The sequence below is a fragment of the Euprymna scolopes genome, chromosome 13 (genome assembly GCF_053919585.1).
Source record: "Euprymna scolopes isolate OS-2025 chromosome 13, ASM5391958v1, whole genome shotgun sequence".
Classification (NCBI taxonomy): domain Eukaryota; kingdom Metazoa; phylum Mollusca; class Cephalopoda; order Sepiida; family Sepiolidae; genus Euprymna; species Euprymna scolopes.
The window spans coordinates 75,743,052-75,767,044 of record NC_136494.1 but is presented as its reverse complement, the minus strand read 5'-3'; the positions used below and the strand labels follow the sequence as shown (position 1 = coordinate 75,767,044).

Genomic DNA, 23,993 nt, shown 5'->3' with positions numbered 1-23,993 from the left:
CACACACACACACACACACACACACACACACATATATATATATATAATTATACAACTCAAATGATTTTGTAACGATGTATGTAACCCACTTTCAGGTTTACGACATCCGGTTGCGCATGCGCGCATGACCTGCGCATTGAAATATTAACATTATTATTTCGAAATTATTATTTAACATGGGGAAATGTAATACAGAAATGAACGATGTAAAAAAAGCAGACAGTATTAACAATTGTTTATTTGGATAATTTAAACGCGAAAAAACACTCAAAAGAACAATTGGGACGCTGAAATATTAAGATTATTATTTCGAAATTATTATTTAACATTGGAAGAGTGGGGTTTAAAATAAACAAAAAACAAAAGAACAATTGGGACGCTTAAATATTAACGTTATTATTTCGAAATTATTATTTAACATTGGAAGAGTGGGGTTTAAAATAAACAAAAAACAAAAGAACAATTGGGACGCTTAAATATTAACGTTATTATTTCGAAATTATTATTTAACATGGGAAGAGTGGGGGTTAAAATAACTTAAACGTAATGCAGAAACGAACGATGAAAAAAAAGCAGATATATCAAAATTTGAATTTAGCTATAATAAATATTATTGTATCTGTTCAGTGCACATTTACCTATAAGTATGGCTAACCACTTATAATTCAGTAACTGTAATTTTTTTTCCAAAAATAATCAATTATAATAAACAGAACGACTCATAGAAATCTATTTATGTTCTTTTTTATTTTAATATACTTTCATAGAAATGTTTCTGTTATGTAAAAAAACAAACTATTTTCTTTACGTCACAAGTGTTACGCTCATACATGAATTCCATAGCTAATATAACATACTGACCCAACGGGTCACTGGTAGTCTAGTATTTATATATATATGTGTATGTATATATGCATATATATATATATATATATATATATATATATATATGAAATATATATGAATACAGCATAATCAGATTTGACACGAAGGTTTCCATCTGATCACAGAAGTTAAGCAACGATGAGCCTGGTCAGTACCAGATGGGTGACTATTTGGGATTTCTAGCTTCTGTATGTACTCTACGCTTATCTCGGCATTGTTTCCAGTCGTCCTGGACTTTTCCTTGCCACTGGGTTCAAGCAGTGCCGATTCAGAGAGGTGAGATTAGAGAATGCGCAACCCTCTCCCACACAAATACATGTGCAGCTGCCTCTACAGGAATTATCCTATGCGTTTCAAAACTGAACGGAGGCATCGACATCGAAATATATACATATCTATGTATAGATCTCTCTCTCTCTCTCTCTCTCTCTCTCTATATATATATATATATATATATATATATAATTGAGAATGTGTGTACTCAAGCGATATACTAAACGAAATTTTGATCTACAGACATGAATATGGTATATAGAATATTCAGACATGTGGAAAAGATTTTAATCCACTTCCACTCAAACAAATGACTGCTAAGCGGTCAAAATAGAATGAAAATTGGTACGTGGGAGCTATCGGCTTTTTTTTATCTGTTTGCTAACTGTTTCACGCATGCGCATGCTTTAATAGTTTGCATTACAGATTACTTATGTTAAGAATAAGTAGTTTGAAAACATCTTTTAAAGTTCCTGTAACGTTGGTCTAATGGTTATCGTATTTACTCACTGTATTTTGGTATTGATCTCAGAAGTGAACGGTTTAGAAAAAAAAACATAATACTCGCATACACACGTCGCAGTTTCAGTTTTAATTATAATATAATATTTATGCCAATTTTACGACCGGGGTACGTCGGGCGGCCTGCTTGTATGCATATATATATTTAAGTTACTTCATTGTTCTTGTGTAATTGTCATCGTAAACCTATTTTAGCTTAGGAACTATTCCCACAACCGATCTTGATATATGATAATATTTACAATATAAATTTACGGTAATTGTTTTTTTTTTCGCAAGAAAAAAATAATTGAATGTTTTCTTTTATTGTTTCAGAAAAAAATAATTTTAAGCCATAAACAAATTTGAGAACTTCATATTATTACTTCACAATAAATTAGTTTGATAAACGACCCTTTTCCACACAAGTTAATGTCCGAATATAAGTGACACAAGATTTATTTTAGGAGTCGCAACTTATCAAGACCAGAAAGCGAGTCAAGCATAAGGGTTAATGGATGTAGGTTGCAATGTAGTAATCGCTAATGGTGTAAATAGGATTGGATTTGATTATTTATAGGGGACAAGAACTTGTTTACATTAAATTTGAAGGCTACCGTGTTGTATTCAACAGGAAACATGTAAGCGGGACAATGTTCAACAGGCGAACAGTTTGGGGAAAAGAAACTTTGTTCATGGAATCTGCGTTTAGATTTAGGCACAGATAGAGGGTGGAAAAATCATATATCGTGGTTGTAGGTAGTCTAGTGTATTTTGTGAAATTTTGGAAAGCGGGAACTGTAAATCGAAGTTCAGTCTAGCACGTGCCATACAAAATAGCGATATACAGACACAAGCTCGCTACGTCTATTCTGTGGGAAAGATGTTGAAGAAGTAGTGAATAGGGCATGACCTACTAGATTTCAAAGCCAGTTTTGAAGTCTATCAAGGCAGGATATCTGAGTAGCTCCTGCCCAGATGTTGCAACAGTACTATATTTTAGGACGTTACAAGCAAAATGTAACAATAATAAAACATTGGTTCATACGTTACTTTGTACTTCTGCTCTTTTGTTTCGACTCTTGATTTTTAATATCTCGGAAATAATCGTAGAACAATCTACTGTAGTAAAATTGTGTTTTCGAATTAGTTCATGTTTCGAAAAATGATTTTTTTTCTAAAACAATAAATGTATATATCAATAATAAATAACAAAAATGAAATCCGATATATATTAGTGTGTATGTGTGTGTGTGTTGAGTTTGTTTGTGTTAGTATATAAATGCGTGAATATAGTATTTACAGTTGGTTGCAATAAAGAAAAAGAATTCCGGATTTTCATTAATTAAAATGCCTCAGCTTGTAAGTGGTCGACAGTTTCGATTCCATTTTTAGTAGAATTGTGGATATTTTTCTCTTGCTAGGAATCAGTCCTGCAGGACAAACGGAGGAAAATGGACTAATGACCGAACTTCGTTTCCATATGCCTGGATTCAATTTGGCGTTGATGATGGCTTATTTCGCCATTTCCCATCGATGTGAAACGCTAGGTTGTCTTTGCCATGAGTGTTGATACCAACGGAGGATTTCCGCTTTTCTACCAGTCTGGACGTTGGTGATGGACCCCAGTGCGGTGAGGATTCACAGATGCGTTTCGGTAACTGTTCAGAGACACAAAGAATCAAAATTATTTAGAAAAAAATATTTACAATAAAAAATTATAAAAAAAATATGAACAAACAATGGAAAACAACACGACACTTGCTTGCCAAAATATTATTTGTGTGGAAAATATTACTCATATTTTTTGCAAAATAATTGATTGTCTAACATGATATACGTAAACAATATCGTCAGCAAAGAAAACAACAACAAAAAACAAACAAAAACACACAAAACACAAAATAAACATCGTCATACACAAAAATATGAAATATAAACGAATATACATATAATACACACACACACATATGCAATGTTCACATCTTACTTCGTTCGAACACTTTTGGCTGTTTAATATCTATGCTCGAATTGAATTGTGCGTTTCTTAGTTATTAATTCCCTTCATTCTTTTGGAAATTGTTTGAGGGGCTCGGAGGTAAAGACTTAGCTAATGAAGTCAAAGGTTGCATCGTGGCTGTGTTCGAATTGTAACTTCCTTCACTGATGATTGCGCGTGCATAAAACACTAGTGTCTCTCGGCATAAAAAATATAATTTGTTATTAAATTATACGTATATACTGATCTCATTACACTATAAAAAGAACACTATGTTTTGTTATATCATTGCTATTCTACATGATTATAAGAAAGACCGTGCCTTTCCCCCATCTTACAAACACTAAAACTGTTTATTATTCAGCAATAATTTTCAACTAAACATTTTTAAAATGTGATACAAAATGTACATGCCATAAAATAAATCCAAGGTAATCTTCAGATTTAATTAAAAAAAAAAAAAACAACAACAAAAAAAACAACATTATAACTTATTTTCTTTGAAACTTTTCAAATTAAATCTTGTATCTCAACTTTTTCAAATCTATAAAAAAACATTTTATTGAACTATTTTCATGCATCGCAAGAATGTGTTTTTCGAACATGTATCTTTTTTTAAATACATTTTACTAAGATTCTCCATTTAAATTAAAAAAATGAATAGGCTTTGGCACGCCTTTAATAAGTTGAAACTATTTTTGTCTCAATATTCTTCTTGAAATGTAAAGTTATCTTCTATAATATAAATCTCACCTGTCTGTTTAAATGTATGTATGTGTGTATGTGTGTATGTATGTATACCTAAAATTTTCGATAGAGGCGACAGATTTTTACTACATCGGTATCGTTTTACAGGTTGGACCTTCGGACGACGTATATCGAAACATTGCCTAAGAACATTAATTCCTTCACCCGCAACTTGGCACTTTTCTACAGGGAGGGGTGTCTTTTTTCGCCGATATTTTCGAAAGTCATCCCCTCTTTTTGATTAATTCGCTTTAATTTAAACCTTCTTCACTTCCGGTTTTGCGTTGAACGCAACGGAAAAGATGTCACGTTTTTTTTTCACATTCCTTTCCTCCTTCGCGGTACGGGTTCGAGCCTGCCTGCCTACTACCATTCTTCTTCTTTTTTTTTTTTGCTCAACACACATTTCCAAACACCTGCGCAACGCCGGGCACCCAAGCTAGTTTGTAATAAAAAAATGATTGAAACCGGATTTAAAAATAATAAAAAGTCAAAACAGGAAATCATATTCAATTAAATCTACACTTCAGTCTACCTCACCTCTGGTTTACTTCTGTTTCTCCTTCGTATCTCTTTCTCCGTATCTCTCTCAACTATCATATATATTCTTTCTAGGGTATCGAGCATAAGATTTAAGAGTGAAATGATATTTTAACACTTAACAGAACATTCAGTACATTTATATTTGCCATCTACCACGTTCCACGTATTCTACTATATTGTTTCACGCACCTATAGCATCTCGAGAATTGAGCACCATTTTATGTAGCATATACTATTTACCGAGTGTCCCATATTAATATTTTATTGCCCAAGAGTTTGTTATAGATTATTGACCAGAGCACTAAATAACAAACTAGTATGAAATAAACGTGCTTTACATATTTCTTTTAAAACGTGTTTCTTTGTGACTCACTTTTTTAGAACTCATTTTTTTTTAAAACTAACTAAATCTACCACTCTAATATAACGAATAATAAAACAATTCTTTTACTAAGCAGTGCAAAAATAAAATTTAACCGAGAGAACCTCAGAGCGCTACTGAAATCACAAATAGGATAAATCAGGCCCCCGAGGCACTAATAAAACTTATGTTTTAGTTTCTCTTCCACGAGGGACATTATTTTTATTAAGTGAGCAATGAAAAATTAGAACGTTCAAGGCTTCCCCAGAGTGCTACTGAAAATATTAAATAAAATAAAGAAGGCCTCCAGAGCCCTGCTAAAATAATATTTCTACACCGAAGAAGTTTTTTTAAATGAACACCGAAAAAAAAACTAAGCAGAACTAAATAAAATTAAGGACCCCTTCAGAGCTGTATTAAAACTTAACTATTTTTAAAGTGATCAGTGAAAAAAATACAGGAGGCCCCAAGAACTCTACTGAAAGCACTAATTAAGGACGCATCATGAGCATTTCTAAAATTATTTTTAATTATTTACCTCTTCATTAAAAATTAAACTTCTCAATTATTTTATTTGGTTTATGTTATACAACATTTTTTCCGTCAGGTATAGGATTTTGTTTAGTAATAATAATCCATTCGTAAAAAAATTCTTCCAATATAAAAAATGGGAAGAATTCTTTTACGAATGAATTATTTCTTATTTAAATAAAAATTCTCAATGACTTTTCAGGCTTTTTAGTTGTATTACGTTTTTTTGCGTAATGGGTAAGGTTTTTTTTTTATATGAGTAGGGTTCTGTACAAGTACCTTATTTTTTTTTAAATAAAACTCATCGATGGTTTTATATGATTTATTTGTTGTACGACTTTTTCTTTTAGTCACTAGTAAGGCTTTATATGTTTTTTGAAATGTATAGGATTCTGTGCAAGTGACTTCTTAGTAATGTGTTGTACACTACTTTTTTGTAATAACAATCTCTTTACATAAATTAGAATACAAAAACATGTCCATATAAGAAAAAACTAACGTATCTTGCTTTTAACAGGGAAGTCGGTAATAATGTTTTTACCCGAAATGTGTCTGTTTAAAAGATCAAATATCTACACAAGCAAGCCTCCACAGCACTTACAACTACCAAAACTACTCGAGATTTTACGTGATTTTTTGGTTGTACAATATTTTCTTTGAGTCACTGTTAAAATTCTGTTTGTTTTTTGATAAAATTCTGTTTTATTTTTGGTAGAATTCTGTATAAGTACCTTTTTCTCGAATTTAAATGCAACTTACTTTGCATTTGTTAACACTAACGTGAGGTTGCAGGGAAAAGAAAAGGGCATTCCCTACTAAGCTACGAAGTCTATTTTGAACTCTGTCAAGGATGGATAAGCTTCTTCTAGCAGGTATGGCCAGATGTGGCAATAGTACTACATCGTTGGCCGTGAGTAGAATTTTTATTAGTAGCTTATTTTCAAATGTACATGTAACTTACTTTGCCTTTAGTAACAGTAACGTGTTGTACACTACTTTATTTGTAAGGAAACCACTTTAACATAAGTCAAAACACAAAAGTGTATCCATGTATGCAGAAAAGGCACTTATCTTGCCTTTGACACGTAAGTGTATAATACTGCTTTCACCTGAAATGTATTAGTTGAAAAGATAAACAATCGACACAAAGACGCATCCATCTACTACTAAAAAATTACTTGATGATTTAACATGCCTTTTTTTTATTGTACGACGTTTTCTTTCCGTCACGGTTAAGATTTTCTTTGTTTTTGATAATTGCTAGAATTCTGTACAAGTACCTTATATTTTAAGAGTCACTTATCTTGCCTTTGGTAACAGTAATGTGTTGTACACGACTTTTATTTGTAAGAAAGAAAACACAAAAACGTATCCATCTAACAGATTTAACTGGTTCTTTATTCTGCTGATATTCGTTGATCCGAATGAAACCAATCAAATAAGATTTCGTTTGATTTATTTATTTTTTTCTGTTGAATTATTTTTCATTCTGTCATTTCATGCACATGCATATATACGTACGGACTGAAGTGGCAGTAACCTTCATAAAACTTTTTTTAAAGTCTTTCTTGCAGATTATTAGATAAGAATATTTCTGATGAGGCCAATGAGAAAAGATTTTGATCCTGGTTGCCTTTGACCATGGCTACTGTATCAATGTCGTTGAGAATAATAAGTGGACTGACCTTGTTCAGTCAGACTTTAATTGGACAATTATCTGAGTGAATCAAGATAAGGAAAAAGTTCTCTTTCTCGAATGAATGTTAGTAATTGAGTCGCTCATATTCCTAGAGATTGTCTGTTGCTAAACATAACGGAAACCGTAATCGATGAAGAAAGATTCAGTTTATCATAGTTAAAGATACACAAATGACGCAATATAAAAAAATAATAAGTAAAATAATGTCGCCTTTCGGCCATACGGGAAACTAAAATATACCTTCTTGGTATTCTAGCTAGGATCCAAGGATAGTATCCGTTCTATCTAAAGATTGTATAATGATATCGTGCTGTTTCCATTCGTGCCAGACATTCATACAATGGAAATATGTCTCAGACTCCTATAATGATATTGGAGATAAACCGCAATAACCAGATATATTCGGACGCTACATTAACTAGATAACTTAGATACATATTTTTACAGTTTTAACAAAAGGGCTACAATAATATCGCGGAGTCTCCATTCACACTGGCCATCCACATAATACCCAATAACAATATGTAACATATGATAGATGCCGCTGTGGAATTTCCACAGGCCCATCTAGTATATATTGGTGTTGTATTTCTGCTGCGCTTTAAAGAATGACTATAAACAATACCCGATACCTCTTTAGTGTCAGTGGTGATGAACGAGTGCATTACTGAAAAGTTCAAAGCATGTGCAGAAATTGCTTGATTTCGAAATCGATCACCACTCGTCTGTACGATCTCAATTTGGGTTGGTTTATATATTAATTTTGGACATCGACGCATCTAACTGGAAACGCCCGTATTGTGATTTTTTCCTTCGTTTGCAGTGTAGTAACACCTTCTAGGGCGTTTATTTAAACGGGTTGTTCCGCTTCACATGTAAACTTTTACTAGAAAGTTTTAAAGGCAGTTTTAAATTCATCAATATTTTATTATTGAGAAGATATGTTTCTGGGTGAGTCCGTTTCGTTGTTTTTGGGTTCCGAGTTAAGAATACTACAGTAAAATAAACTCTTAGCCGATAAACTACTGAGGAAAGCTTAGTTCTAAAGTTGGAAATTTCAATTTTACGTACGCTGATACAAAAAAATAAAATAATGAATTAGTGGGGATTTCTTTTGGGTCATAGTTGAAGAAACAAGAGCATGCTACTCCTGTGGATAAAATTAAAAGATTACTGACTTCGATCAAAATATTCCTGAGTTAAAATATGCCCACCTGAAGAAGGGCGAATGTTTCATCGGCTGAAACGTTGTGAGAATCGCACTCAAGATAAGAACAGTAGTCCAAATAATCCAAATAATATTAATTATTAATCCTCATCTAAAAAAAATTCTGAAGGGGATTCATAGAACTATTAAATTGGAAGATAAAGTTCTCGTTTAAGAACAGTTAATTCTAATTCTTACATTGCAATTACACTTGTACTAGGCTGTAAATTAATAAACAACTGTTATCAAATGTCCATCACAAAGTATTACATGTTGAAAGTTAGTGTGAGAAGCCAGATAAGCGAGGGGTTTTATTGGTTAAAATATGTGTGACTTTCAATTGTCTATATTTCGAGGGAATTTTTACGAGACAGTCAAGATTCATATATAAAAAAAGGTAAAAACAAAAACATCATTTAAAATTCTGCCTCTTTGCATGTGTTTATTTTTTCTTCCCTTGTTGTCTAAATTTCTCCATTTCTTCCAAAAACACTAAAGATAATGTTGCAGTAATACAGGCAGAGTCACGGGAAACGGGTGTTTTTAAGGAAAACAAAACTCTGCGAATATTTCAACAAAAATTTTATAATGTATATACAAACATTCACTAAACTATGCTAGAAGCGAAAAATTACGTCTGACAAACGATGATCATTTTCACGAGCACAAATTTGTAAACCGCTTTCTAAAGTTAAAGGAAAGATCGGGTGAGCGCGGAGGCCACGGGAGATCTTTAAAGCGTGAAATGACATCATTAGGGAATACGGCTCGAACAGCAGTCATGTACGCTCTCGCCGTATGAGCAGTGGCCTCATCTTGTTGAAACCACATTGATGCCTTATTGATACCTCGTCTGCGAAGCTCAGGAAGAAAACTGTTTTCTAACATTTAAATATACACCCGTTTCCCGTGACTCACTCTGTATAATACATATACATATTTTGAAACTACTAACTATTCGCTTTTATCACTGGCGGCATAGAATATTATCAAAGAAATCAAGCAAAATTTCTTTTAAACGAAATCCTTAATATAATAATGTGCCTGGTGCATCGGTTTAAAAATCTACATGTATCAATAGATGCATTTTTAGTCCCCCGACAAAAGGAGGATGGACCTGTAAATTCACCTTTATCCGTTCGTCTGTTCCCCACTTTTCTCAATAACTACGCCTTCGAAATTTAGAAATTTTGCATAAACATTAAACATATGAGTATAAAAGTAACGAAATGAATTTTCCAAGAAAGGTCCGGCCCCCCCTCCACCAGGGGTGTCTTTCGGGTTAAAATGGCTAAAAATGACAGTTTGTGCTTATTGAAAAATTGATGCCTTGGATTTTTATAAAACTTTCTGAAAACTTGTAATTAACCGATTTTTATATAATTTTGTTTGTCTATTTTTGGCGATAACGCTTGGGTGTGCACCAGGTGCTGTTTTAAGGCTAATAAAACACTCTATTTTGGGGACTATTTTTATTTGTCCAATATTTTCTGAGTTTTGCATGGTGCTGAACTCAAATTTAAATATGTTAAAACCTTGCAGACTTTTGGGTCTAAATGATGGGGAGGCAAATGATGGACTTAGTCATTTCTTTTTTTTTTTGCATGGTGCAGAACTCAAATTTAGATATGTTAAGACCTATAACTAAACCGTTTATTCATTTCCACCCGGATTTGACGTCACCTGCGGATTTTGGGGGCTAAATGGGGGGGGGAACAAATGCTGAACTTAGATATTTTTTTATGATTCGTTCACTGTGCACTCACGGGGGACCATGTATGCTTCACTAGTTTCATGTGAAACCAATAGAGGTAATTCAGTAGATATTCAAACAAAAATAAGCATCATCTACAACTGACTGAAATATTAATATTATTTTTATGTAAAACTTATCGCATCCGTTTTAATTAAATGCATTAATTTATAAAACTGGCATGTAAGCTGGGAATCAAACATTGTCGAGAAATACAGAATTTGGCCGTATCTTACAATGTTTACATATACACTAGCTGCCCCCCCCCCGGCGTTGCTCAGTCGTACAATATGATTAAACATGATATTTTAATTTATGCAGATTGCATATGTATTATAATAAAATCAATTCTCTATTGATTATTATATATTACGAGGAATAATTTGTCCATGTGGACTAATTCGCAAATAAATAAATAATAATGATAATATCGTTCATCAAATTACGTTTGCTTTTGTTTACAATATCAGGTCAGCTGATATTTGGGGTTGACGATGAATTTCCTGGAAAAGCCACTGCTGAATAATATTTTATTTTAAACTATGCAAACGAAGAAATAATTTGCGGCGATTTGAAATAGTCTTCTTTACGTATCGTAAATTGAACGCATTAATAAGATAAAATTAAAATGAATGGTGAGGTATATTCGGACTTGAACAGAGGTTCATTCAATCGGTAGTCAAATGCTCTATCACTGAGCTTTTTTTTTTTTCAGATGACAATAAATCGTATTTTTTAAGAAGAAATATTTTGCGGAGATTTTAATGTTTCCCTTAGCTGGTGTAACGTAAAATATTCCCCTATAAAATTCTTATTTATTTATAACAGAGAAAGACTATTTTCAAGATCGGCATTTTTCGATTTTTTATACTTACCAATGAATTGCTGTAGAAAACATATCTAAGAAGACTGCCAGACATATAAATTGCTTTTATGCGAAATTTGCAAATGATAGTCTCAGCCGTTTCGGAACCTATGAGAAAGCAACTTACAAACACAAAGTGACTTTTATATTATAGTAAGTAAGTATGCATGCATATATCTATGTTTGTGTGTGTGTGTGTGTGTATGTATATATGTATGTATTTATTTGTGTCAGGTCATGTCATATGCTGCTGGTACCATGTAACCCAGTACTACCTGCCTCATGGTCGGGTCACCGGCGACTAAACTGGTTCTGCCACAAGACTTGTTTGGTAAGGAGGGCGGCTAGTCTCCCTGAAGGATTAAAAACAAGACGTTTCAAAGGGCGAATGAACCCTTTTTCGGGGTCAACGGCCAACTAGCACCGTGTATATTTGAGTGTATGTATATATGTGTTGGGGTGGAGAGGGCTCCCGTAAGCCATGGTGAAGGCAACCTTTCTAGGAGAAGCAAATCTCTGATTTAAAAAAAATCATAAAGTGGGAGACCAGTATCCGCATTAAGCTGGTCTGCAGTTTAATTTGTTGCTGACTATCTTGCTCTTGCTTGTTTCTGGATTTCAACATTTTGAACAGAGAGAGATTTAGCTGTCGTACAAAACTAAGACTTTGTAACATCATTTTTTTATAGATACTCCCTTAGGCAATTGGGCTCATGGACTTTAAGTGTCCGAGGGAGTGGCACTCGTCTAGCAAGACGTTGCAATCATCATCATCATCATGTATTTAGAGTAAATTCTACATTAAATTGGTTTTACTCTTATTCACCCCAAACACGGCCCAGTGCTCCTTGGACGTAACAAGCTACTATTTGAGACCATATATATATATATATATATATATATATATATATATATATATATATATATATATATATATATATATATATATGAACACTATGTAGGGAGTTGAGCAACAAGATGTATGTTCAGATTACATTTAAACTTCTGCATCTCATTACAGTCAGGGAAGCTTGAACCCGAGAGCGAATTCCAAAGTCTAGCAGTCCGATGGAAAAAAAAACTATTAGAGTAGAACGCATTTTTCAGTGTAGCTGTGGTATTATTCTGTTATGGTCTTTGTCGAGGACAATGAGGTCCAGGCCATACAAGTGCTACGAGTTCGACAGAGCACACCCCACTTGAATACATTTAAAATAGGCACAGGGATACAACATCGCAGCGTTTAGGTAGATGTTTGAGTTTAGTTGACAGTGCGGGACCTGTTAGGCTGAATACTCTTTTCTGAACCCTATCTAAGAACGAAAGACAAGTATTAGATACACCATCCCAGATATGGGAACAATGCTCTATGCATGTGTGAATGGTGACCTTGATATTAGGATACTTTCAGGTGTGAATACTCTTTTAGCACGGTAGAGAGGTCCTAACTTATTAGCAACAAGCTTGTCAATGTTTTCAATGTATTTGTTCCAATTCATGTTGCCCGTGAATATGAGTTTGAACGACGCGCTTTCGGTTAGCCTAATATTAACCGTGACGATCAGTGACAAAAATTCTTGTAATTGTTAAAGGAACGAAATTTAGTCTTGGAAGCATTTAATGTTAACATCCACTTACGTACGCATTCCATTACAGATTAGAAGTCCTCCTCTAAGATTTCAACCGTTATGTTAAATATGTGATCATTAGATCCCCCCCTGTGTTAGTGATAGAGCGTCACCCCATCAGCAATTATACCCATTTCTGAAACATGTTTAGTAGAGAGGTCATTTCTCAAGATGAATAATAATAAAAAGAAAAATCGAGGATCAACCCCTGTGACACACCCGCATTTATATCATGCTTTTTGGACGTACGACCATCGAGAACAACTTGAATTATTCTCTTGTCTAAGAAGGATCTGACTATATTAAGTATTAGTCCAGTGATATCGTATGATTTAATTTTCGTAAGACAATCATGTCGAACCTCGTCAACAGCTTTAGATATATAAACGGTTAATGCCGTAGTTTCTCTTGCTTTGTACAATGCGTGATATATACGTTCAATGATTACAATTAGGACATTTGCAGTAGACCGAGCTTGGATAAATCCATCAGTCGAAATGAAGTTTAGCTTATTTGAAGTGATAGCCTAGTGCTTGATTGATTCAGCATTAAAATCTTAGCCCATACAAGAAAGGGGCTAATAGGAGGGTTATTGAGTGGGTCAGGTCTTTCACCAGAATTATTGAATAATAGTACAACATAAGCAATTTTCCAGCAATTAGGGAAGCAAGCTCCGTGTAGACATTTATTTTTAAAGAGAACTGAGGCAACGTCAATGGAATTTCTTTGAAATAGCATAGCAGGAATGAGATAAGATCCACACGCTTTTGAGATACCTATGTTTATTAATGAAATCACGTGCGAACAACCTCATGATTTTTGGATAGTGTGGAAATTATTTACTGCCTTAACCACATTGTTATAAATTTTTCAAAAACTCGCGAGTTCCTAATTTCTTCGACTCAATGCTTTTACTGATGATCTCTGTACGCTACTCTTGGCTGCGTCTATATCACTCGACAATTATTTCTAGCTTCGGTAAACATTTGTCTATTTGAACCTGACTTATGATGGTTAAATATGCGGAATATATGCTGCCTTTGTGCAAAGTAAACAATAGGGGAGAGCCGAGTGTGCTATAAAACTTGCGTGTGGGAATATGAATTTCAATTGCTACTTTGAATCATTTAGGAGACTCATTTGCATACTATTGCACAATGGAGCATATCTGGTGTGGTCCATGATCCCTTCCCGTCAGCGTTCTTGTAATACTTCGTCATTTTGAGCAAAGGCTGCTCAACTTGGGATCGAGAATTTAGGGTGGTGTATCACAAACTGACCAGCGTTTATATCTACGTCTAATTTGATTTCTGATTTCTATTTGTTGCCCAAGATGTCTTTTACTGTTTAATATCGGATTAAGTGAACAAGACGCAACCCATTGCTGATGTAAAAATAATGCGACTAAATGACACAGAAAGGTTGACGCTGGAAGAAGACACGATCGGTCATCAAGTGTAAAGACACCTGCAAAATAGCCTCGACAGATATCGATAAACAATACATGATTCACAGAAAAAAATAAAATATCGTAAAACTACATCACGTCATGGAACGCATTTACAGTAAGTGTGGAAAAGAACCCCAGTAATGGGCGTTACAGTTGTGTACGAGTAGTTAATTTCCATTCATTCCATGCCTTCCACCCTTTTCTGACTCTACTCGAGCAAGACAACTATAAAAATGTACCTTTATATATTTTTTATATAAAATTCTTGATCGCCATTTTTAAAAACTTCATGAGTATACAACAATACAAAGCTTCATCAGCTACTAGCAACTAATGTTTTAAACATTGAATGTGCAAGTAAGTTTGTATCTTTGTTTACAAATATACTTATACAAAGCTTCATCAGCTACTAGCAACTAATGTTTTAAACATTGAATGTGCAAGCAAGTTTAATTCTAAAAATGTAACACACTTTAGAAGCAATCGAAATGGTTTATCATAAGGCTTTACATAACTGGCACACTAGTATAAAATAAACATTGTATTTATTTTATTTTACCAAACATAATCTGAAGCGCATAGAACAGAGGGCCCATATATCATCTAAATCGCTAATATTTCTAGTCATTAATCTCTGTCATTTCTATGTTTATTAATCAATAGTACATTTGCAGAGGCATCCATTATAAATATAGATATAATACGACGCGCGCTTTTCTGAAAAATCAGATTTTACTTTTATATTTTGAAGGTATTGAAAAATCTACAAGAAAACAGTATCTTTTGAAAATTACATTTCTTTAACACAAACATCCTAGGACAGTATATGTGTGCACATACATACTAACGCACGTCCCCATATATATATATATATATATATATATATATATATATATATATATATATATATATATATATATATATACGCATATGATTTTGCCAGAAAACCATGACTTAGTGGAACTAAGGTAATATATATATATATATATATATATATAACGCAATATGTCTGTTTGTATGTCTGCTTGTCTGTCTCCATATTTTACAACTTTATCTCTGTCGAAACTAAAAGTCGACGCCCCGGACCTCAAATGATTGGATATCTTTTTACTTGCCACTATTTTATGGTTAAAATAGTTTTAAAGGGATCAAAATGGGTCCACATTTAAAAAATCGTTAATAGTTTTGTACATTCATCTTAGTTTATTTATTTTTTATCTTAAATCCGTTCATATGCATGTCACGTTGATACAGTGGTAACGTCACCAGATTTCAACGCAACAGTTTTAATTTCGGTTTCGATTCTAGCTAATGGAACCCAAATATGTTTTTCTACTTTTGAAATCGCGACTCTATGATAATATATAAGAAATCTGGATAAATTAGTATATCATATTTAAGCGTATTTTTAGACCTGGAAAAAGCTGGCGCCTCTGTCGTTAGCACACACACACACACACACGCACGCGCGTGCTCTAAAAATTCTTATTCGCTCAAAATTCTTATTTCAAACTTAAGTGAGACAGGGATACGAAGTTAGCTTAATCAAAGCAAAGTTTGATAGAATGCTTGCACGTTTAGCAATCTACATAATATTCTGTTCTTTCTTTCCTTAGTTTGTCTGTACGTTATGCTTTGAGAAAGGCCAAATACAATTTTTGAAGTCCAAACGGCTTTACAAAGTGAAAAAATCGCTACAGTTGGCTTTGAAAAGGCAATCAGACAACCCTGAGCAAGGCCATGAGAGTAGCCTCCCTTCGATGTATCTTTGTTTTCAAATATACTTATAATTCTGTATGATCATTTTTCTAATGGTGTGATAAGGAACTCGTACTGTTTTTAACGTGTAGAGGTTTTTCAAAGAAAGAGGTCCGCGAAACGTTGCGTAAAAAGATAACATTGAAATAAGTAGGGCAGAAAACAACATTTTTTGCCAAAAGTTGCTGGACCGAAGCAGTAAATTAAAGATCGTCTATTAGAATGTGATTTTTTTTTATTTGTATTGTAACAAAATATAACATTCTGCGTATTCATTCGTACTCGTTAACTCATTTCATTTGGGTTATTTCTATATTTTAAACATAATTGATACTATTTTTATAGGAATATTCATAAACTCATATATCCTCCATATTATTTATTTTCCAGTAAAAAAAAAACAACAACTATTGTTTTACGATATTACGAAAATACCAGTTTTATCAAAATATAATTCTCGATTACATATATTTCTCATTTCCTGGAATTTGCACATGTCCTGCTAGTATAAAATACGTTTCAAGACTCAAGATTCACAGAATGGCGATCATGCCAATTTAAACACAACGTGACAGAGCATCAAATCCGCTATTCAAAATTAAACTAGATCAACCAATGAAAAACGTTAGTTTGACTATGTAATTTCGAGCTCATGATTGACATATTATCAAATGTAAATACTTAAGCATGGTCCACAAACTTCATTCTGATTCAAAATTTAACAGGCAATGTTAGAGAAACAAAACACTATTTCAAAATTAAGTTTCACAGATCACGAAAAATACTGTTTAGAATTTTAACGTAGCAACGTGACTAGCGAAGAGCATTTGGACGTATTTAAATTTAAATATATCAATAGGATCCTTGCGTTTAGTAAGAAGAATTTTATTTAAATCAAACATTTGACATACCAACGATAATACTATTCCAAAGTTAAACGTGACGTACATAAAAAAATGTTATTTCAAAATAGAGCCTGAGGAACCTTAAAGTACTTTTTTATTTATACGTAAAAATACCAACTAGACAGCTATTTTAGTCTTAATAGATCTATTAAAATAATATTTGCAACTTGTACGTAACTAACCTACTCAACTGATAAGCGCAATATACCTGTTAAAATATTATTTCAAACTAAAACTTGACAGATCTACTAAAATGCTATTTAAAACTAATGGGTAACAGACCCACTGAAGTGATATTTCAGCTTTAAGTTTAAGAGACATGCTTAAATACTATTTACAAACTTAAACGTTACAAACTTTCCGTAATGTCATTTCAAACATATAGTTAACATACTACTATACTTTTATTTCAACCTTAAAAGTAACAGACCGAGTAAAATGCTATTTGAAGTCTGAATTTAATATATTTACTAAACAGCTATTAAAACCTCAAACGAAAAAGACCTACCAAAATGCTCTTTGAAAATTAAAAGTAACAGATTTTAACTAAAAGTTTTACACACCTATTGACATGCTATTACAAATTTAAGCATAACAGTTAAACTAAAATGCTATTTTAAACTAAATTGTGAATGTCTGTTCAATATAAATACACTAAAAGGTTTTTTGTGGACACATTTAAGAGAAATGTCCATCTGACTTTGATAAGGAATATCAAGTGCTTTTTGATTGCATTTTGATTTCGACCAGAAAAGTTCAGTGCCTAACAACGACGAATGAATTCCTTGTAGAGTTGCGCTGCTATAACCGGAAATCCTTGAATGCCACTTCTAAGATTTTTCAAGACTACAATGAGTTTTTTCACAGATCGACAAATAGCGTAAGTCTGCCATGAAATCTTGTTTGTATATGTTATAGGAAAATAAATTTATCGCAACGAAAATATTGAAGTAGAAAACAAACAATCTTTTTTTTTCTTTGATGCCTTTTTTTAGTTTAATATCAAAGGAAACACTTTTATTGAAGACCGGCTACTTAGACATGATCATAACTCTTATTTTAATCCCATTTCAGCCCTGCTTCTAATCCAGAATCTTTATGAATTCGCTTATGTGATTATTTATTATTCTTATCATTTATCTATACAGTCAACAAGCAGTAAATACACACAGACACACAGACACACAGACACATACACACACATACACACACACATACACACATATATATATACATATATATATATTTGGTACTAGTGCACTTATTGATCCGTGCTGAAATAATAACGTTATTATTTAAAAAGCCATTCTTAACATGGGAAGGGGAGGGTGTTTTGTACCTATTCTATACTTTAACCTTACAATTGAATAAAAAAACATATCATAAAACTTTAATTAAACGTGGAAATACGATTAAAAATAGCGCAGATCAGTAAATGCACTAGCACCATATATTTATATTAGAGACTATTTTTCCCCTCTAGAAAATAAACACTTTAGCTACAAACACACAAATGTCAGATTTAAATCCAATATAGTCACACCACTCTCCAATTTTTGATGTCGGCTTTGTGTATATTATCAGTCGATTTTATTCATTATAATAAATTCCTATAATTCATTTGTGAGTCATTTTTCCAAAAAAGTTATATTTACGAGTAGTATCAGGGTATTTATGCAATCATTATTTTTTCCTTTTCTTCTCCTTAACGCAATCAGGACCTTTTATATTCTTGCCACATCTTGTTTTCAGCACCGAACCATCCGTGCTTACTTTTTTTTTGTACACCAAACATTCGTTCTTTCGGCTATCCTACACAAAATACGGATTCCTCAATTCACAATTCACTATTAGGTTCCGATCAATTTAATTAGCTGTAAACATACGTTCATCGAATTAAAGAAATATTAATGGAATACCAGACTACAGAAATTTCGAACGATTCCAAAAGGCTACACAACATGGCGTTAAACAAAAACAATAATTTAGGCTCTAACGAAAGCCACACAGTAGTATATACCTTCGTACGCTTGCTTCTGCCTCCATAAAGAAGTCGGATATCAGAAATGACATTTCCCCCAAAATTCTTTTTTTCAGCTCTGAATTTTTATGTAGTCGTCGCAGTCGCCGACGTCATCGTCGGTGTCGTTGTCTGCGTCGTTGTCATCGTCGTCGGTATCGTCATCGTTGTCATTGCTGGTGATGGTACAGAATTTTACCCAAATTTATTAATATATAAAATATAACCACAAGGACAACTAACGTTATTACGTAATAGATTATCGAGGACTTTCATTCTTCATTCTAACAACATTTCCAAGTTTAAAACATACACATCCTATTTTGGTCACCAAAATAATTTAATATACGGTACACATTACATATTTTTCTTCGTGTGCGTGCTCCATTCATGCGCTTATCAGTTAACAATGTAATGTTCTGACCCTTTGGGTGATCACAGCCTAGTACCTGTGTAAACTGTTGAAGGACTTATTATTATTAATTGATTGGAACAACGACAGGTCACTGGATCTTTTATTATGATTAAAGAAAATAAAAACAATTAGGTTGGAAAAATGTGAGTGACACCAAGAATAATAAAAGGCTTCAAAGGAATGAGAATTAAGAAAATAAAGGCAAACAGAGTACTGGAGGAATTTTTGGCTAGCATAAACAAATACTTAGATTTAAGTTTACATCAACGTGGGGGTCTTAGAAACTTGATGATACGTAGATTTAAGTAGATTTTCATCAGTCGTTAGCTAAATGCAGGGGAAAAAGGACGACTCAAGAGGGAGTTAATTTCTCCCTATGACGCGGAGAACGGCGTCTTCCGGAACAGCCAAAATGTGAGGACATTGTAATCTCTGAAGATGCCGGCCGGGATCGAGAGAATAAATGTTTTATGTATAAACCAGGTACGTATTGTGTTTATCTACAACTGTTAAAATAACTATTTTGTCTGCAACTGCTTCGATACGTCCATGTCAATCTTTTCATGTTAGAACTATTGCATAAATATAAAATACACACACTAGGCGATCTACTAAATGATACAGGATATATACATATACATATAGTAATTTATAAAATATATATGGCGATTAAGCTACACTGATTATTCCGCGTTTCATCCACTCTAGGACTTTTCAGGCTTATGCGCATAAGCCTGAAGAGTCCTAGAGTGGATGAAAATCGGAATATTCAGTGTAGCTTAATCGCCATATATATTTATAAATTGCTAACTAGCTCTACCTACGTATTGAGCACTTTTGACATAAATACTTAAAGTTTACGCATAAATCTATACTTTCGTATATTAATTTTATGTGAGTAAATTAAGTATTTATATATATATATATATGTATATACTTGCATAAAATATAACCGATATATATTGATACACGCATATATACGTATATGTATATACAGATAATATATAAATCCCCGCTATCCAACATGTCTGTCGTTTTGGTACCCCACAATGTAAAAGATGGAAACTTATGTAGAATACAGACAGTGCTAAAATGATATTATTATTTAGAAACCCATTCTTAACATAGAAGGTGAGAGGCATTTGTAACGATTATGTACTTTCAAATAACATTTTAATATGGAACAGTTTCAAATTAAATTTAACTTGAATATCATAGCTAAAGCTAACCCGGTCAGTCTGCATCAAACCGTCGCAAACAGCAGTGTTTTCCAGTGCCCGCCAGTGCCTGTCAATGCCAGCCAGTGTTCACCAGTGCCATAAAGTGACAGAAAAGGAACAATGCCTACCATATATGAAAGTGTCCGCCACTGGATGACAGTGCCAGACTATACAAGACAGGCGATTTAGCCGCTACTATAGAAATGATAGTAATCTGATACCAGTTACTGCCAATCACAGGCATAACCGTCCATAAAAACACTCGTGAATGGATGATAATTGAAAGCAGCCGATTTAAATTCAAAGCAGCCCGAAGATAGTGACCGATAATAATTAATAGTTTCGGAGGCAGAAATTTCTAACCAGTAAACGCAAGTAACCACCTCATAATGCCAATGCCCGCAATTGAATACAGCCAATCTTATTTTGGAGCAGTCCGATGAAAGTCCATACTGGTCATTGCAAACAGTAAACAGTGTAATATCTCCCCTTTTTGGTTTTCATACATAAAGTAAATTTCACAGTGTATAAAGACTATTTGATACTGAAGATATTCATAATCGTATCTTATTTTCAAAAGAGGGGAGATATAGTATACGAGAAATACTTGGAATTAAATCTCCCCTTGCTGTTATTTCAGATCATTTTAAATCATAGCAGCGAGTTTTAGTCTCCCTTCTATGAAGAACAGATGTTTTGGGGAAATATCAGATAATTTGTAATATATATATATATATATATATATATATATATATATATATATATATAAATCTAGTCTGGTTATGGTTATATATTATATGAATGGGGTAGCGTAAAGTAAGGAAAAAGAAAAAAAGGAAAAGAAAAAACAGAAAGGCGTAAGGGATACGTATCACTTACGCTTTTCTGTTTTTTCTTTCCCTATTTATTTTTATTTTCTATTTCTTCTTTCTTTCCTCTATATCCTTTGAGACGTAAGCTTTTTATTATTTCATTTTTTTATAAATAAAAAAATATATTTTAATTTATTTAAGAATTTAACATTTAAGAATTTCTCTCGCCTGATGAGGAACAGATGGTGTTTTAATATACCAATTTGCTACGAACCGTTAGCATGTTTAGTGTAGCGAGTATGTTATACTTGTCTATGTAAATAAAAATTATATATATATATATATATATATATGTTTTGAGAAAAATAGAAAAACCGAATGAAATTATTAAAATAATCAACGTTTCGTCCCTATTTCAGAGGACATCTTTAGGATATTGAAGTAAAAATGTAAGAAAAGAAAAAGTCATAGACTATACGAAAAAGAGAACAGTTTTTGAATCCTACCCATGTCGGGAAGGACAAACATATCTGTGCGTATGGGAAGGTTGGGTTGTTCAATGTCTATATATACACTTTTAAAAAATGTGTTAAATAAATACAGTGATGATCATATTTATTGGCACGGTAAAATAAAAGTTAAATTTTGTCTAATAAATTCTAAAAAAGGGATTAAATTAAAGAAATAACAAAGTATATTATGTATTTTTAACTGGCCTTTCCGATGCAGCAATCGGATTTTAGAAAAAATAAATAACAAAGGAACAACAAACATAATTGCAAAAAACCCTTGTTCAAAATTATTGGCACGATTTATTTAATAATCAATTGTATAGCCTTTGGCCTTGATTACCTTCCTCAGTCGCTTTTCATAGTTTACAACCAAGTTGTTGCACTCTTCAGTAGTAATTTTAGCCCACTCTTCCTGACAATAATCCTCCAATTGAATAAGATTCTTAGGCTTCCTTTGCATTACCCTCAATTTTAATGTTCTCCATAAATTTTCAATTGGATTAAGGTCTGGGCTTTGTGATGGCCACTCCAAAACATTAATATGATTGTCCTCAAGCCATTTCTTAGTCAGTTTAGCCGAATGCTTTGGGTCATTATCTTGCATGAACCACCAACGACGACCAAGTGAGAGCTCTTTAGCAGAGTCTTTCAGGTTTTCATCCAATATTTTAACATAATCTTCCTTTTTTATGCTACCTGTGACCTTAACAAGTCGCCCTGGTTCAGAGGCAGCAAAGGATCCCCAAAACATCAAACTGCCTCCACCGTGCTTCACTGTGGGTATGGTGTTCTTAGGCAGGAAAGCTTCGCCAGATTTTCTGTAAATATAAGACACTTTATTATGGCCAAATAACTCTATTTTCGTTTCGTCAGTCCATAGAACACGTTTCCAGAATGCAACATCTTTATCAATATGACGTTTTGCAAAGGCTAGCCTTGCTTTCAGGTGCATAGGCTTCAATAAGGGAGTCTTTCTCGGACGACATGCTTTTAAACCAGCTCTCTTCAAAACTCTACCAACTGTATGTCGAGATACATTCACCCCAGAGGTGCTCTGTTCATCAACAATCTCCCCAACAGAGATCCTTGGGTTTTGTTTTACTTGTCGAACAATTTTCCGTTCATCTCTTGGGGAAAGAATCCTTTTTCTCCCTCTACTCTCTAAACTCATAACGTGGCCTTGCGATTTGAACTTGTTTATTATGGCTCTAACAGTGGATTTGGGAAGGTTTAGCTTCTTTGAAATCTTATCATAGCCCTCCCCATTGGTATGGAATGCTACAACAAGCTTCCTGACGTCTTCACTGTGTTCCTTAGTTTTAACCATGGCGATTGAAAATTATAATTTAGTCACTTATAATAGTTTAAATAAATCGCTATCTAAAAATTATCTGAAAAAAATCATTCACTGAATTAGCGTTAAACAAGCATAATATGGCTATAAAAAAGTTCAGAAAGCACGTAAACCGGAAATTGATTGATATTATACTGATACTAAAAGAAAAACAAAGCCGTGCCAATAATTTTGAACAAGGGTTTTTTGCAATTATGTTTGTTGTTCCTTTGTTATTTATTTTTTCTAAAATCCGATTGCTGCATCGGAAAGGCCAGTTAAAAATACATAATATACTTTGTTATTTTCTTTAATTTAATCCCTTTTTTAGAATTTATTAGACAAAATTTAACTTTTATTTTACCGTGCCAATAAATATGATCATCACTGTATGTACAATTGTTTTCTCTAAACTTATTCATTTTGTTGTAATATTTAAGGAAAAACGGTTAACCAGGATCTGTTTTGATATTTTGTTCTTTGATTATTATTTTCCCTATGCTAGGGACTAAATGGTAGAAGCCTTTTCTTTGCGTAATAGTATTAGTGTTTAATATTAGTGCTGATTCTAAAAGT

General features: G+C 33.1%; 1 protein-coding gene across 1 annotated transcript in view; it reads right to left on the bottom strand.

The window, feature by feature from the left end:
• Positions 1-218: 218 nt before the first annotated feature.
• The window catches only part of LOC145292075 (sodium- and chloride-dependent glycine transporter 1-like), a 180,757-nt gene continuing 156,982 nt past the window's right edge, over positions 219-23,993 (bottom strand). Inside the window, exon 15 of the mRNA XM_080138131.1 lies at positions 219-3,320. Coding sequence (XP_079994257.1) covers positions 3,153-3,320 — 168 coding nt within the window. The 3' untranslated portion in view covers positions 219-3,152. The remainder of the gene's footprint in view (positions 3,321-23,993) is intronic.